General features: G+C 49.4%; 1 protein-coding gene across 4 annotated transcripts in view; it reads left to right on the forward strand.

Moving 5' to 3' along the window:
- RAB11FIP3 (RAB11 family interacting protein 3) overlaps positions 1-17,189 on the forward strand; it is an 80,571-nt gene that overhangs the window by 33,466 nt on the left and 29,916 nt on the right. For 2 of the 4 annotated variants that reach the window (XM_068524994.1, XM_068524996.1), the window contains exons 2-3: positions 7,038-7,131; positions 15,499-15,590. In XM_068524994.1, coding sequence (XP_068381095.1) covers positions 7,038-7,131; positions 15,499-15,590 — 186 coding nt within the window. Of the gene's footprint in view, positions 1-7,037; positions 7,132-15,495; positions 15,591-17,189 lie in introns of all 4 variants that reach the window. The other 2 variants (XM_068524993.1, XM_068524995.1) reach the window with 1 other exon arrangement.

Consider the following 17,189-nt stretch of genomic DNA (forward strand, 5'->3'; position numbering starts at 1 on the left):
GAGTACTTTTGGGCTTGGAGAATAGAACCATCCCCCAGTCATTAGCTGCATGGACATTGATTTATCCTCCAAATCATAGAGAAAAATAAAGTGGATTTTTTTTTTTTTTTTTTTTTTTTTAGTTTTGGCTGTGTTGGGTCTTCGTTGCTGCGCATGGGCTTTCTCTAGTTGTGGCGAGTGGGGGCTACTCTTCCACGCGGTGCACGGGCTTCTCATTGTGGTGGCTTTTCTGGTTGCAGAGCACGGGCTCTAGGCACGCGGGCTTCAGTAGTTGTGGCACTCGGGCTCAATAGTTGTGGCTTGTGGGCTCTAGAGCACAGGCTCAGTAGTTGTGGCGCATGGGCTTAGTTGCTCTGCGGCACGTGGGGTCTTCCAGGACCAGGGATCGAACCAGTGTCCCCTGCATTGGCAGGTGGATTCTTAACCACTGTGCCACCAGGGAAGTCCTAAAGTGGAGTTTTAAAAAAATGAATGCTTTGATTCATCCTTGCTCTTTCTAACATGGTAACTATTTAATAATTTGTTTAAAAAGCATTGGTTAATGTTTAGGAATGAATAGCTTGGTACTTTGTGTCCAATTGGTAGCTTCATTGTTGAAATTCTTAGGAATCTTAAGGACAGATCGGCCACTGTGGATTTCAGGTCCCCAGCAAGCGAGGAGCTTTAGGAATGAAGGCCTTCGTGAGATAAGGAGGGAGGATTCAGACTCCATGGTCTCAGGAAGTCAGCTTCTGAGTGGACTTCCAAGCCCAGTGTCTCAGGAACACACAGGCCCTGGGATGGGGGAAGGCTAGAGAATCCTGAGCTGTGGGTCCGTCGGCTTGAGCTGGTCCCTGTCCACGCACGTCAGCAGATGGGGGAGAGGGCTGACCGTGGCAGCGTCCACCAGCCTGCCCAGCACAGAACAGTGCTTGTGGGGGGCCTTGGCCAGAGTGGGTTCTCCACTGCTGAGCGCCCTGTTTGCCTGTACCCCTCCCCGAGTGTGCCCTGTCCATGCGCCAGCCCTTTGTGGTCCAAGGTCCGCCCTCTCCCTGGCTGACTGCCTCCTCCTTTGCGCCCTCTCCTCCCCCCGTCTTTCCTCTCTTTCTTTCTTGCTCTTCTTTGGTCTTTTTCTCCTTTTCTCTCTTATTTTCATTATGGAAAGTTCAAGCCTATAGAAGACTAGAGCGAATTGTGTGATGCCTCCCTGGTGTGTGCCCCCCTGCTCTGACACTTCTCAGCCATGCCAGCCGGGTACATACGTGTAACCACATATATGCCTTACCCCCTAAATATTTCAATAAGTATATATCAAAAAAGCAATGCGCTGGGACTTCCCTGGCCGTCCAGTGGTTAAGACTCCATGTTTCCAATGCAGGGGGTATGGGTTCGATCCTCGGTCGGGGAACTAAGGTCCCACATGCCACATGACGTGGCCAAGAAAAAAAAAGAAAAGCAATGCACTTGGAAAAATTACCAAAATATCATTGTCACACCTATAAAAATTAACCACCGTTCCTCAATATCATCAAATAATCAGTATTCAGTATCCTGCATCAGTCAGTATTCAAGTTTCTAGTTATCTTATAAATACGATTAAAAGCTTTAAAAATGTGAGTCCAGATCCAAAAAGTCCCTGCATGGTAGTAGGTTGATGTATCTCTCCTGAGTCTCTCTTTTTTTAATTAATTAATTTAATTTATTTATTTTTGGCTGCTTTGAGTCTTCGTTGCTGTGTGTGGGCTTTCTCTAGTTGCGGCGAGAGGGGGCTACTCTTCGTTGCAGTGCGCAGGCTTCTCCTCGTGGTGGCTTCTCTTGTTGAGGAGTACAGGCTCTAGGCTTGCGAGCTTCAGTAGTTGTGGCTCGCGGGCTCTAGAGCACAGGCTCTAGTTTTGGCTCGCAGGTTTAGTTGCTCCGCGGCATGTGGGGTCTTCCCGGACCAGGGCTCGAACCGGTGTCCCCTGCGTTGGCAGGCGGATTCTTAGCCACTGCGCCACCAGGGACGTCCCTCTCCTGAGTCTCTCAATAAAGGTTCCTCTCCATCTTTTTTTCCCTTAAAGACAGCAGGTCCCTTGTCTGTCTCTGTCAAGGGTCTCACGGACTGGGTTTTGTTGATTACACCCCTCAGTATTGTTAACACATGTTGATCATTGTATTTCCTGTAAATTGGCAGTTGGATTCTGGGTGGATTCAGGCAGTGTCTCGCGGTTCCATCAGAGACACATGGTGTCTGGGTGTGTCTTCTGTGCCCTTGGGGGCACTGAACATCGTATTGTGTGATGTATGACGTGTTGTTGCCTCACCAAGGATCGCGGGCAGGACCTGCTGTTCTGATCCCATCGCTGCTGTGCTTAGTAGATGGGATGTTCTGTACAGAGCTATTGCCCTCGTTCATCTACTGTGGCCCCATTATGCCTGTGTAGGGAAGGCAGGCCCACCGCTGGATTCTTTCCCTTTATGGGTTAATTTTCACAATAATAAGCGGGTTCCCTAGTGTCTCCAGTGATAAGCGGTGACTTTTACTGCTGTCACTCCATTGTGGGTTGAGGCGAGTTTGGTGTGTCCAGTCAGTGCTCAGGTCAACTCACTTTCAGGTTGGCTCCTGAGTTCTTTGATGTGACCTGACAAAGTCTTTCACAGCATCTTTGCTCTCAGGGATGACAAGATAGTCCAGGCTCAGCCTGCACTTTCCCTAGCACTTCTCCAAGGGTCCTGGTTCCCTCTAATGGGAATTGGAATGTAAATACCTTCACCTGGGTGTGAGGGGTGCTGACTGCTAAGTGGACAGAATAGAAAGCGATTGTTTTGTTTTTAGTACATCATGAGTGATGCTTCATGGTGGTACTTAAAATTCAAAATCAGGATAATAGGGTATTTGCCTGGCATCTTCAGTCTTATATCTTTTTCTCCTTTTTCAGTCGTGTTGGGGATCCCAGTCCTCAACAACACATGGGATGGTGGAATTCGAATATCCCTTGTTACTTGGTGTTGCTGCCAGAAAGGTTAATGATCATCTAATTTTCTTTTATAAATCACTTGATTTTTGCATATTCAAAGGATTTTTTTCTTTTCCTTTAAAGTCTAAGAAATTCACCAGAGTTAAGTCTTGTATGAGGTCTTTTGGGGATGGGAGTTGATATTCTTAGGGACGTGATATATTCTCTCAATAGGTAGTTGACACCTAAAACATGGTAAGTCAACTGTACTTCAATTAAAAAAATAATAAAATAAAGTCTCAAGGAAAAAAATAAGGAAAAAACCAAATATGTAGTTAAAAACATTTTTTTTATTCTAGGGAATTTTTCTTAAGTATAGTTTTTTCTTTTTAAAATTACTTTTTTTTCTTGTTTTTGAATTTTATTTTTTTATACAGCAGGTTCTTATTACCTATCTATTTCATACATATTAGTGTATATATGTCCATCCCAATCTCCCAATTCATCCCAGCCCCCCACCCTTGGTGTCCATACGTTTGTTCTCTACATCTGTGTCTTTGTTTCTGCCTTGCAAACCGGTTTGTCTGTACCATTTTTCTAGATTCTACATATATGCATTAATATACGATATTTGTTTTTCTCTTTCTGACTTACTTCACTCTGTATGACAGTCTCTAGGTCCATCCACGTCTCTACAAATGACCCAATTTCGTTCTTTTTTATGGCTGAGTAATATTCCATTGTATATATGTACCACATCTTCTTTATCCATTTGTCTGTCGATGGGCATTTAGGTTGCTTCCATGACCTGGCTATTGTAAATAGTGCTGCCATGAACATTGGGGTGCATGTGTCTTTTTGAATTATGGTTTTCTCTGGGTATATGCCCAGTAGTGGGATTGCTGGGTCATAGGGTAATTCTATTTTTAGTTTTTTAAGGAACCTCCATACTGTTCTCCATAGTGGCTGTATCAATTTACATTCCCACCAACAGTGTAGGAGGGTTCCCTTTTCTCCACACCCTCTCCAGCATTTGTTGTTTGCAGATTTTCTGATGATGCCCATTCTAACCCGTGTGAGGTGATACCTCATTGTAGTTTTGATTAGCATTTCTCTAATAATTAGTGATGTTGAGCAGCTTTTCATGTGCCTCTTGGCCCTCTGTATGTCTTCTTTGGAGTAATGTCTATTTAGGTCTTCTGCCCATTTTTTGATTGGATTGTTTGTTTTTTAATATTGAGTTGCATGAGCTGTATATATTTTGGAGATTAATCCTTTGTTGCTTCATTTGCAAATATTTTCTCCCATTCTGAGGGTTGTCTTTTTGTCTTTTTTGTAGTTTCCTTTGCTGTGCAAAAGCTTTTAAGTTTCATTAGGTCCCATTTGTTTATTTTTGTTTTTATTTCCATTTCTCTTGGAGGTGAGTCAAAAAAGATCTTGCTGTGATTTATGTCAAAGAGTGTTCTTCCTATGTTTTCCTCTAAGAGTTTTATAGTGTCCGGTCTTACATTTAAGTCTTTAATCCATTTTGAGTTTTTTTGTGTGTTTGGTGTTAGGGAGTGTTCTAATTTCATTCTTTTACATACAGCTGTCCAGTTTTCCCAGCACCACTTAATTGAAGAGACTGTCTTTTCTCCATTGTATATCCTTGCCTCCTTTGTCATAGGTTAGTTTACCATAGTTGTGTGGGTTTATCTCTGGGCTTTCTATCCTGTTCCACTGATCTGTATTTCTGTTTTTGTGCCAGTACCATATTGTCTTGATTACTGTAACTTTGTAGTATAGTCTGAAGTCAGGGAGTCTGATTCCTCCAGCTCTGTTTTTTTCTCTTAAGATTGCTTTGGCTAATTAATTTATTTGTTTGGCTGTGTCAGGTCTTAGTTGTGGCATGCAGGATCTTTGTTGCAGCATGCGGGACCTTCATTGCAGCATGAGGGCTTCTCCAGTTGTGGTGCATAGGCTCCAGAGCGTGCAGCCTCAGTAGTTGTGGTGTGTGGGCTCTGCAGTTGTGGCACGCAGGCTTACTTGCCCCGAGGCATGTGGGGTCTTAGTTCCCCGACCAGGGATTGAACCTGTGCATTGGAAGGCAGATTCTTAACCACTGGATCACCAGGGAAGTCCCTTAAGTATAGTTTTTTTTGTTTTGTTTTGTTTTCTTTTCTTTTCTTTTTTTAGTTTATTTATTTATTTTGTTTTTGGCTGCGTTGGGTCTTTGCTGCTGCACGCAGGCTTTCTCCAGTTGTGGCGAGCGGGAGCTACTCTTCGTTGCGGTGCGCGGGCTCCTCATTGCGGTGGCTTCTCTTGTTGTGGAGCACAGGCTCTAGAGTGCAGGCTCAGTAATGGTGACACCTGGGCTTAGTTGTTCCACGACATGTGGGATCTTCCCGGACCAGGGCTTGAACCCGTGTCCCCTGCATTGGCAGGCAGATTCTTAACCACTGCGCCACCAGGGAAGTCGCTAAGTATAGTTTTAATATTTGTTCTTTGCTTTGATTTTTCTTCTGAGGGACTTCTAATATCCATATATTAGATCTTCTTTGCCTTACTTCAGTATTTGTCAGTTTCCCTTGAATCCTTTTTATCTTTCTATTCATTTGTTTCTTAAGAGCTTTGTTGAAGTATAACATATATACCAAAAAATTCATCCATTTAAAGTGTACAGTTCATGAATTTTAGTAAATTTATAGAGTCATGCCCTTCACCTCAGCCTAGTTTTACAACATCTCTACACCCCAGAAAGATCTCTTGTGCTGTTTGCAGTCAACCCTTGCTTCTACCCCAGAATCCCAGGAAACCACTGAGCTCTGTAAGTTTGTCTTCTCTGAAAATTTTCTGTAAGTGAAAAGATATGATTTGTAGTCTTTTGTGCCTGGCTTTTTATCTAGCAGAATGTCTTTGAGGCTCTTTCACGTTGTATGTGTGTCAGTATTTCATTCCTTTTCATGGCTGAAGAGTAGTCCTTTGTGTGGAGGGACCACATCGTGTTTATCCGTTCCTCAGCTGGTGGACATCTGGGTTGCTGCTGCTCCTTGGCTGTTTTGAATAATGCCGCTTGCTGGAAACATTTGCATACACGTCTTTGTTTGGACCCACGTTTTCCTTTCTCTTGCAAAGATCCCTAAGAGTAGAGTTTCTGTGTTGTGTGGTTGGCCCTGGTTTTCCAGATTTCCCAGACCATTTCCCACCCTTCCTGGCAGCGTCGGAGGTTCCTGTGCCTCCACTTCCTCGGCAACACTTGTTGTTGTCAGTTGTCTTCATTACAGCCGTTTATGGTTTTAGTTTGCATTTCCCTAAGGACTCAGGATCTTGACCATCTTTTCATGTGCTTATCAGCCATTTATATATCTTGTTTGATGAAATGTCTATTTAAATCTTTTGCCCATTAAAACGAATTGTGTGTGTCTTCTTGTTGAATTTTAAGATTTCTTTATACATTCTGGATGCAAGTCCTTTATCAGATATATGATTTGCAAATATTTTCTCCCAGTCTGTGTCTTTTAGTTATACTAATGGTGTCTTTTTTTTTTTAATTAATTTTTATTGAAGTATAGTTGATTTACAGTGTTGTCTAAGGGTGTCTTTTAAAGAGCAAAAGTATTAAATTTTTATGAAATCCAGTTTATACTTACAAACAGAAACTTATCTTCTTTTTGGAGAGTTTCATTCTCTGGAACATCATGTGTGAATTATCCCACTTACTCTATTATTTCTGATGTCCAGAGTCTACTTGCTGAAGTCAGTTTTACTAAGGCCTCTGCACGGCTGGAGTGCCTGTTGGGATGGGCAGGTCTGTGCTGTGCATAGCGCCTGGATCCTGACTGCAGTAATGCCTAAAACTTCAGCACACTCAAGAAGCATGGCTTTTGGCCTGAGAGCAGGGTCTTATTCCGTGGTTCGTGGTTCATGGTTCTGGGTACTGTTGGCAGCATCTCCCCAGATGCCACCTGTGCCCTGGCTGGAGCTGTTGCTGGCACTCCAGTCAGAGGACCCGATGGCCCTTACTTTCAGCACCGCCCCTTGCAAGCCTCCTGCTTCTCTGAATGCGGTGAGATGTCACATGCACGACCCCCCGACCACCCAAAGTGTGAAGGCTCCGATAACATTCTCACTTGGCCATTGCAGGTGAAGGACTTAACGAGGTACTTGGATCCCAGTGGGCTCGGCGTGATTAGTTTCGAAGACTTCTACCGAGGGATCACAGCGATCAGAAATGGAGGTCAGTCACCCCACCGTGTGCTTCTGTCGCCTCACTCCTTCCTTAGCCCCCTCCCTCAGCCCCCTGCCCCCCGATTAGTGACCCTCACTCCTCAGACTCCTTTTGCTGAGCTTCACAGCCTCCTTCTCCTTAGAGCCCCTGAAACATCCCAGGTTTCAGGAGGCCCTCTCTCCCACCTCGTTCTTTGCTCCTCACGCCCTGTACTCCAGAATTCACTGACTCAACTACTTATTTGTAATGTTAGAAGTCTACTGCCCCTTTCCCCAGAAGTTTTTTTTGTTTTTGTTTTTGTTTTTTTAATTTATTTGGTTGCACCAGGTCTTAGTTGCAGCAGCCTGGCTCCTTAGTTGCAGCTCCAGGGCTCCTTCAGTTGTGGCTTGCCGGCTTCTTAGTTGCAGCACATGGGCTCCTTAGTTGCAGCTGGGGGGCTCCTTAGTTGTGGCATGCATGTGGGATCTAGTTCCCTGACCAGGGATTGAACCCAGGCCCCCTGCATTGGGAGCATGGAGTCTTGTCCGCTGTGCCACCAGGGAAGTCCCCAGAAGTTTTTTTTTTTATGAAAACTTCCAAACATACAAAAACATTGCAAGACTTACACAATGAACACCCACACGTGTGTTTGCTGTCCACAGTCTGCAGGGAACATCTTCCTGCGTTTGTGTCATTATATATCATATATCCACCCATACATCTGTCCAACAATCCATCTTTTTTTTTTTAAATGGGATGCATTTTAGACAGGTATACTACCATACACTCCCCCAAACACCTCGTCCTGTGTATCAGTCATTACTTAGAGTTCAGTATTCGTTTGCAGTCTTATTTTGAGTCAAAATTTACCTTTTGTGAACGCACAAATCTTGTGTGCCCGTCTGTGAATGTTGATGTTCTCCTGCTGGGATGCAGACCCCTGCCCAGAGCCTTACTGCCCCCGGAGACTGCCGGCATCTCCTTGGCTGGTTCTGTCAGCATGGATTAGCCTTGCCTCTTGTGGACATCACATAAATAAACCATTGGCCGCACTCCTGTGTTGCGCTCGCCCGCGTGTGATGCTTGCGACTCACCCGTGCTGCTGCGTGTCAGGGCACTCTTCCCGTGTGGAGCTGTGCTCGCCTGCATGCCTATGCAGTTTGTCTGTCCGCCCCCCAGGTGATGGACAGTAATATGTCTCCAGTTTGGGGCCACAATGAATGAACCTTCTAGTGACGCTGGGGTCCAAGTCTTTGTGTGGACAGTGTTGTCATGGCTTTGGGGCCTGTGCCCAGGGATGGGATGGCTGGTCGCGTGCTGGCTGTGAGCTTAGTTTCGTACAGAACTGCCAGAGCGAACACTTCACACTCTCACTGGTTGCCCATATGCTGTCCTTTTAAATAAAATCCCGAAGCTCTGAATAGAGCTTTCCTTCTCATTCCCCATCTGTGGCCATGTGCTGGGGTGAGGGTGGTGGGAGGTCCCAGTCGCAGGCTTGTTCCCTCCTCCTGCTCTTGGCGGAGGAAGAGGAGGACGTGCAGACCTGGGTGGGGCCATCAGTTACCTGATGGGGCTGGGTCAAGGGATGCCCTTGGGTCTTATCAGCAGTTGTTGGTAGTGTCACCTGTCTTGTCTGTCCCCGCCCCCAAGTTATTGCCTAGCAGTGTCACGTGGGCAAGGTTTCCTAAACCCCAAGTCCCCGCTGGCTCTTTCTCCCAGTCAGTCTGCACGCACGCCGTCGGAGGCCCCGCACAGCCTGGGGACCCCATGCGTGCACGGCACATGCCGAGGCCGTGTAGCTGCCCTCAGTGTGGTGGGTGGGGCCGGGCTGGAGGACCCCACGGGCCAGGTCCGGGCTGGCAGCCCTCTCTGGGCCGGCTGGCACGAGGCTGGTCCAGGTGGGGGGCAGTCCCAAGGCCCGTGTGGTGAGCTGGGTAGTACCACCCAGAGGTGGTACTGCGGTGGGGGGTGGGCGAGGTGAACCCTGGGCTCCAGGCTGAGAGTCCGCAGGCGGAGGCTTCGTGCCTGTGTCTGGATCTGTGTAACCAGTGGGTTGTAGTCCTTCAGTGATTTTTTGGAGGTTAGGTGTGCGGTTAAAACAGAAAGTTGTTTAAAACTTCATCCCTTGCGCAAAGTTTTTTGGTGGCTTCATGCAAATTTTTGCTTCTCCACCTCCAGTGTGTCTTGGTGCTTCCTGATATGGTGTGCTCACCACCCCACAGCAGGCACCCGAGCCAGGCCTTCGGGAAGGTCACCAGGGCCGTGGCCACCGCAGGCACGCCCAGGACGCTGGGGGCTGGCTTGTCCGCCCACAGCTTCCTCGGTTAACCTTTGGGAAACTCTAGGCGTGGGCTTTTTTCTCTTAGTTTTAACAAACCAGTGTGATTTTTTTCTTTGACTCATCAATTATTTTAAACAATTTCTAAATGTATTTTAAGATCTTGTCAATAATTTGAATCTAATCATGTGTGTGATAGTCAGAGAATGGGATCTCTGTGCTGTGCCTGGAGTTTGAGGTCTGCCGTGTGACTGGTTTTCACGCGTGTGCCGCGTGTGCTTGAGAGCTTCCCGATGGGTCCCTGGGTGTCCGGACCCAGCGAGGCTGGAGCCGCCGCGTTGGGTTGCCTGGTCTCAGTCCTGGGGGTCAGTAAGGAGGTCACATGTCCCGGAGGAGGTGGCTCTGTGGGTCTTTGTCTTCAGCTTCATTTCACCTTCACCCCATGTGATGGGTTGGCCGCAGGTTGGTGGTGATGGGAGCCAGGGCCCCAGGACTGGTGGGTCGTTGGAGAAGGATTTGCAGCTCTGCCCGAGGGCTTGGGGGTGGGAGGGTGGTGGGTGCATAGGGGTCAAGCCCAGGACACCAGCAAGCAGTCACTCATGCCAGGAAAAACAAGATGTGGAGTAAGAGGAAAATGTGCTTCTGGAATACTCTCGGCCAGAGGGGATCAATGTTTATGTGGTCACAGTAATTAAACAAATTGAATATTCAGGTAAGCAGAGACTAAGCCATTTTGTGGGGAAGAAGGTGCTAAAGTCCCTGAGTGCTGTACCGGGACGTCAGCAGAACATTCTAGAATTCAAGAACTTACGGGAATTGCTGGGACACTCGGCCTGACATGAGCCAGGCTAGGCATGCTGCTGCCCACCCTCAGCCCATGGCCTCGGGGGGGAGTGGTGTGGACCATTCCCTGGGGTGACCACAGAGCAGCTGCTGACCACGGGGCACCTTCCAGCCAGGGCCGAGACCATGCTTTCTCTGAAGGGTCAAGGCCCCTGGGTGTGGGCAGGAAGGAGCCCAGGACAGTGGCCAGCGAGAGACGGTGCCGGGGCTATCTGTGTGGCTCTGAGGCCCTCTCTGAGCCTCTCTGAGCCCACATCCCCAGTTCTGTTGCTGGGCAGTGGCTGCTCTGTTCTGATAGGCCCACAGGTGACGAGAAACAGAGCAAGCTCAGCTGTAGGAATTCCTGGGGGGTCGTGACCTATGGGGTCCCAACCCTGGGCCTCAGGAGTCAGAATGTGCTCCCTGGAAAACTCATGACCAGGCGGGCGCGACCCAGTGCGCTGTCAGAGCTCTCCAGCCACCAGCCCGTCAGGCCCCGGCGTGGGAGCAGAGTGACCCCCATCTGTTGAGCCGGAGGGGTGCCAGCTGCTGTCCCTGAGGCTGTCCCCTGGTTGCACGTGTCTCGAAGTTTCGTGTGCATAGATTTATCAACCTGGTGAGAGAAGATGGTTGTCTGAGAATGTCTTGTCTCCTGGGTCCTGCTTGTCCCTTGTGGTCAACCTTCCACCTGATGCTGAGATGGGGCTCGCCACACCCCTCCTCCCTCCTTGCCTTGGCCTGGGCCCTTCCCTCTGCAGCTGGGGGGCCCTCTGTCCTCACTTCCTCCCGAATCAGAGCCTCCAGGTCAGGACAACCTTTTTTTTTTTTTTTTTTTTTAATATGTTTTTGGCTGCGTCGGGTCTTGTGGCACGTGGGATCTTTCGTTGTGGTGCGCAGGCTTCTCTCTAGTTGCGGCGCGTGGGCTTAGTTGCCCCACAGCATGTGGGAATCTTAGTTTCCCGACCAGGGATCGAACCAGCGTCCCCTGCATTGCAAGACTGATTGTTAACCACTGGACCACCAGGGAAGTCCCCAGGTCAGGACAACTAGGTGAAAGTTCCGCCTCTGGGGCCCACACACATCACTGAGTCTCATTATTTTTGCGTTCTTTTTTGGTAACATTTCCACTGTAATTAAAAATGAAAGCTTCCTAGGCTGTCCCAGAGTTAGCCTGAATGCTCCAGGAAGTGGTGCTGTGATTCTTCAGTGGCACGAATATTCTGGAACAGCAGCGTCCCACGCGGTGGTGTGGGAGGGTGAGACTCGGTCTCAGCGTGATGCCACACTGCAGCTGGTGTCCCCCTGCCCCAGTTTAGCCTATGCAGAGCAGACCCCACTCCTGAAGTGTGTGCCGGAGGGAGCAGAGAGGGTGGGGGGAGGTGGGCAGGGTTGGTCAGGGGCCCAGCCTGGCCAGCAGATAGGGCGGGATCCTCGGGTGGGCAGGCTACGGGGAGGCTGCCATGATGAGAGCTTGAATCAGGCGGATGAAGGGGCTGCGGCTGTGGGAGGGGGCAGCTGAGACCTGTCAGGGCCATCGGCTTTGCCGAGAGGACCATTCCAGGCTCGGGGACACAGCACCCGTGGAGCTGGCTTCCTAGTGGAGGACAGCCCGGACAACCCCGGGAGGTGATGGGACTCGGGGGACGGTGAAGCTGGGGGCACACAGGTCTCCCGGAGAGCGTCTGGGAAGGGGACCTGGGGCTACGCTGCACATTTGGGGCTGCAGGGAGGCCGGGGGGCTGGGCTGGGCAGCTTGGGTGCCTCAGGAGACTTGGCCTTTTCTGGAGTGGGCAGTGCTGGTGGGGACGCCCCTCCCCGCACAGTGGGTGAACTGCTGGGCAGTTCAGGGCTATGGGCCCTGCTTTTCCTTTTTTTTTGTTTTTCTTTTTTTTTTTTTTTTTTTTTTTTTTTTGGCCTCACTGCTTGTGGGATCGCAGTTCCCCAACCAGGGATTGAACCCAGGCCCTGGCAGTGAAATTGCGGAGTCCTAACCACTGGACTGCCAGGGAAGTCCCCCTGCTTCTTTTTTTTTTGGTAATTTGACGTCATCATTTAACTTTTGTTACGAATGGAGAGTGAAAATAAAATTAGAATAAAAGCAAGTCAGAGACGATTTTGAAATTGTTAACTCGTAGCATTTGGGAGAATGGGAGCATGATCACCTGAACTGCTTTCAGCCAGAGCTCACCTCACGTCTTCCTGCCGGCACGCCTGCCATGACCATGGCCGGCCTGTCGCGTCTGTCAGACTTTTGTTCTGCGTCCTGGAGTGGAGCACTGACTCCGTGTACTGACCCAGTTTTGCAGAGGAGTGCAGGAGTCTGCTGTCCTCGCCACAGGCCTCGTTTCAGGAATAGAATGAAATCAAGGGTGGTTGTTACAAATGGGCCATTGCTCTGGCTCATCCCCCACCCCCAGGCTCTGGAAGAATAAGATAAATAAACAGTAAAAACTGATACTTAATTGAGAAAACTGATAGAAGAACCATATTTAGTTCCCATCGAGATCGTAGAAATGCGAGCTGCGTTCACATGTTCCTCCACTGCATGCGGCAGGACCCCCCCCTGGAATCTGAGCTCATGTCCACCATGGCTAAGATGATTGGCTGCTTTCTGAGAGTTTTGAATTCTCTGTTTCAGTTTTTGGAAGTGCAAGCAAGACTTAACATTTGAAAGTGGAAAGATAGGCAGAGTCAGCCTAGCGTTTTACAGCTTTGCGCCGGGGTAAGTGGTCTTCTCCCTCCCCTGCCCCAGACGCCAAAGCCTTCCGCCCACAGTCACCTTCTCCCCATGGTTCTGCCATAGTTCACCTGCACCAAAGACCAGGCCTCCAATGAGGGGCTGCAGGGCTGTGGGCTGACGTGGTGGGCAGCGAGCACGGGGTCCAGGTCCAGCCTGCCACGCTCTGAGGCTCCTTCACTCCAGCCACCGTCTGAGCCACACTCCCCTGGGGAAAACGGTACAAAGCAACAGCAGCAAAAGTACCTGTGATTCTTAAGACGGAAGCAGCCAAAGGGCTTTTGCAGTCTTGAATTTGGAGCAGCATCTCACGGTTACTGAACGTGTAAATGTTTGAATCCGCTTGACTGTCGAGGGGAAGCGTGATTGTTCTGTTCAAATTGAGAACTCTTCAAAAACAGGACATAGGGCTTCCCTGGTGGCGCAGTGGTTGAGAATCCGCCTGCCAGTGCAGGGGACACGGGTTCGAGCCCTGGTCCGGGAAGATCCCACATGCCGCGGAGCAGCTAAGCCCGTGCGCCACAACTACTGAGCCTGCGCTCTAGAGCCCACGAGCCACAACTACTGAGCCCACGTGCCACAACTACTGAAGCCCGCGCGCCTAGAGCCCGTGCTCCGCAACAAGAGAAGCCACCGCAATGAGAAGCCCGTGCACTGCAACGAAGAGTAGCCCCCACTCGCCACAACTAGAGAAAGACCGCGTGCAGCAATGAAGACTCAACGCAGCCAGAAACAATAAATAAAATCATAAAATAAATAAATTTATATAAAAAAAAAAAAACAGGACATAGCCATGTGTCCTTCCGCTGAGGGTCCGGCAGCATCCATCCCCCTCCCCAGGCTGTCCTGTGGCTCCAAGCCTCAGAGCCCAGCTGGGGACGTGGTGTCCAGACGCCAGACAAGAGCGTCCTCTGGCCAAGGAGGCCAGTACTGACCCTTCAGAGTCCTTTTCCCAGGAGCATCAGGAGGCTTGCTGGTCCACTTGGTCCTCAAAGGCCTCTACTCCATACAAATAAGTGACTGATGTTTTGTTAGGTCACGTGAAACACACTCAACAAGGAACTGATGTGTTTGAGTAGTCACTGCTGTGATCCGTGTTGTGGGTTTTCCTCACCACGCAGTCCTCTGTGCTCTGTGGATACCACCTGGGACACCAACTGCCCAGGTGCCCGGGTCACCCTCCCTCCTGTCTGACTTGACTGCAAATCGAGAGTTCCCACAACTTCCTCCGCAGGTTTGATAATTTGCTAGAATGGCTCATAGAACCCAGGGAAGCGCTTTACTTACTGTTACCAGTTCATTATAAAGGATATTATGAAGGTTACAAATGAACAGCCAGGTGAAGAGGTATATGGGGCAGGGTCTGGCATGGAGAGTTTTCTGTCCCCATGGAGTTTGGGATGTGCCACCCTCCTGGTATCTGAGTGTGTTCCCAACCCGGAAGCTCCCCGAACCCCTTCATTTGGGGTTTGTGTGGAGGCTCCATTACACGGGCAGGACTGTTTAATCCCTGGCCGCTGGAGATTAGCTGTGTCTCCAGCCCCTCCCCCTCCCGGGAGGTCAGAGGTCAGGAGTGGGGCTGAAAGTTCCCCTGGCAACCAGCCCCCATCCTCTGAGAGCCACCTCACTGGTGTGAACCCAGGTAAGGCTGAAAGGGGCTTGTTTTGAATAAAAGATGCTCCTTTCACCCCTTCACTCAGGAAATCCCCGGGGTTTTAGGAGCTCTGTGCTAGGAACCAATGGAGACAAAGACCAAATAAATATTTCTTATGATATCACAGTAATGAGACAGCTTCAGGAAACATAGGCGTCTTGCATGCTCTTTGGGACGGGCTATGCCCTGACATTGCCTAGAGGCCGTGGGAGCAGAGCTTTTCCTGCAGAAGGGCCGCTGCTGTGGGCTCGTGTCTGAGAAGTGGGGTCTCTGGTGCTGACGTCAGCGTTATCCAGCATGAAACAATAGCGTTTCCTTCAAACTTATTATAAAATAAAATGTGTTGTAGAAGATAAAGTTAAGTAAAAAAGGAGAAAATAAAAGCTGCCGTGGGTCCAGCACCTTGGACAGATGTTACCACACTGACACCTCCCCAGACAAGACATTCTTTAAAACGTGGAGTCTGGGACTTCCCTGGCGGTCCAGTGGTTAGGACTCGCGCTTTCACTGCCAAGAGCCTGGGTTCAGTCCCCGGTTGGGGAACTAAGATCCCGCAAGATGCGTGGCGTGGCCAAAATAAATAAATAAAACGTGGAGTCTGGCACCTCATTCCTTCTCCAGCCGGGGTGGCGTGGCAGAGCTTGGTGTCTTACTCCTTCACTTTACAATACTGCCAGCTCTTTAAGAAACAGCCCTCTTGTCATTCGGGCTCCCCCCCCCCCCGGCCCCCTGAGAGCTGGCCCAAAGCCTTGTTTCCCTGGGGGCTGCACTGCTTGCCTCCTTCCCCCCGGGTTTCTCATGGCCAGTCCAGGTCCCGCTCACGTCCACCATGCACGCACCTTCCCCCTTGACCTCTCTGGGGATACTCTGGGCCACCTGCTGAACAGGGTCTTCTTTCTCTAGCAGATCCCGACGGCCAGCTCTGCAGTGTCACGCCTGCCCCTGACGAGGAGCCGCCAGCCTGCCCCGAGGAGTTCGATGACTTCGTTACCTTTGAGGCAAGTGGTCTTCCCCAGAGAGCTGAGCGGGCATCTGACAGATACACCCTCTCTTCCTCATGTACCCTAAATCCTGCTTCACTCGTTGGTCCCCACGGCTGTTTCTTTTTTTTTTTTTGTTAATAGATCTTTACTGGAGTATAATTGCTTCACAATACTGTGTTAGTTTCTGTTGTACAACAAAGTGAATCAGCCATATGCATACATATGTCCCCATATCTCCTCCCTCGTGAGCCTCCCTCCCACCCCTCCCTATCCCACCCCTCTAGATCATCGCAAAGCACCAAGCTAATCTCCCTGTGCTGTGCTGCTGCTTCCCACTAGCTAACTATTTTACATTCGGTAGTGTATATATGTCGATGCTACTCTCACTTCGCCCCAGCTTCCCCCTCCCACCCCGTGTCCTCAAGTCCATTCTCTGTATCTACGTCTTTATTCCTGCCCTGCAACTAGGTTTATCAGTACCATTTTTTTTTTTTTTTTTTTTTTTTAGATTCCATATATGTGCGTTAGCATACGGTATTTGTTTTTCTCTTTCTGACTTAACTTCACTCTGTATGACAGGATCTAGGTCCATCCACCTAACTACAAATAACTCAATTTCATTTCTTTTTATGGCTGAGTAATATTCCGTTGTATATATGTGCCACATCTTCTTTATCCATTCATCTGTCGATGGACATCTAGGTTGGTTCCATGTCCTGGCTATTGTAAATAATGCTGCAGTGAACATTGTGGTACATGTCTCTTTTTGAATTATGGTTTTCTCAGATATATGGCCAGTAGTGGGATTGCTGGGTCATATGGTAGCTCTATTTTTAGTTTTTTAAGGAACCTCCATACTGTTTTCCATAGTGGTTGTATCAATTTACATTCAACAGTGCAGGAGGGTTCCCTTTTCAGCACACCCTTTCCAGTATTTATTGTTGGAGATTTTTTGATGATGGCCATTCTGACCGGTGTGAGGTGATACCTCATTGTAGTTTTGATTTGCAGTTCTCTAATAATTAATGATGTTGAGCATCTTTTCATGTGTCTTTTGGTCATCTCCACGGCTGTTTCTGTGGGGAATGGCATGAAGGGCAGGCAGGCAGGGCTCATTCTGACACTGGTGGGGACGCTGTGGTTGGCTGGTGTCTGTTGTCCGTGCTGTGCACCCGGGGCTGGTGGCCTGTTGTCAGCAGAGGGACAGGCTCGCCTGTGACATTGCTGTCCCCTTCTGCCAGACTGCCAAGCAAGGCCAGAGCACGAGCTCCTTTGTGAAATGAAGAGCTTCTGAGAGTCCCTGTGAATGGTAACACCCCACAGGATCCCACTGCCCTCCTCTGTGTCTCTGTAGCTTGTTCCCTGCTCTGAGAAACTGCCCAGGTATTAGTCATCCCTCAGATGACACAGGTTCACTTCCTGACTGTCTCTCACTTCTGCCAGCACAGGCCTCCAAGCCACCTGGGAGCGTTCACCCCTCACAGCTTTGTCCCAGAGTCCCACCTGGGCCTGAGCCCCTGAGGGCAGGGACCACCCCACCTTGCGTTCCCCATTCAGCAACAGCTGGTGTGTTCATTCTGTGTGTGGCCTGGTGGTGCCAGGCCCAGTCCTGGT

Source organism: Eschrichtius robustus, chromosome 16 (assembly GCF_028021215.1).
Source record: "Eschrichtius robustus isolate mEscRob2 chromosome 16, mEscRob2.pri, whole genome shotgun sequence".
NCBI lineage: Eukaryota > Metazoa > Chordata > Mammalia > Artiodactyla > Eschrichtiidae > Eschrichtius > Eschrichtius robustus.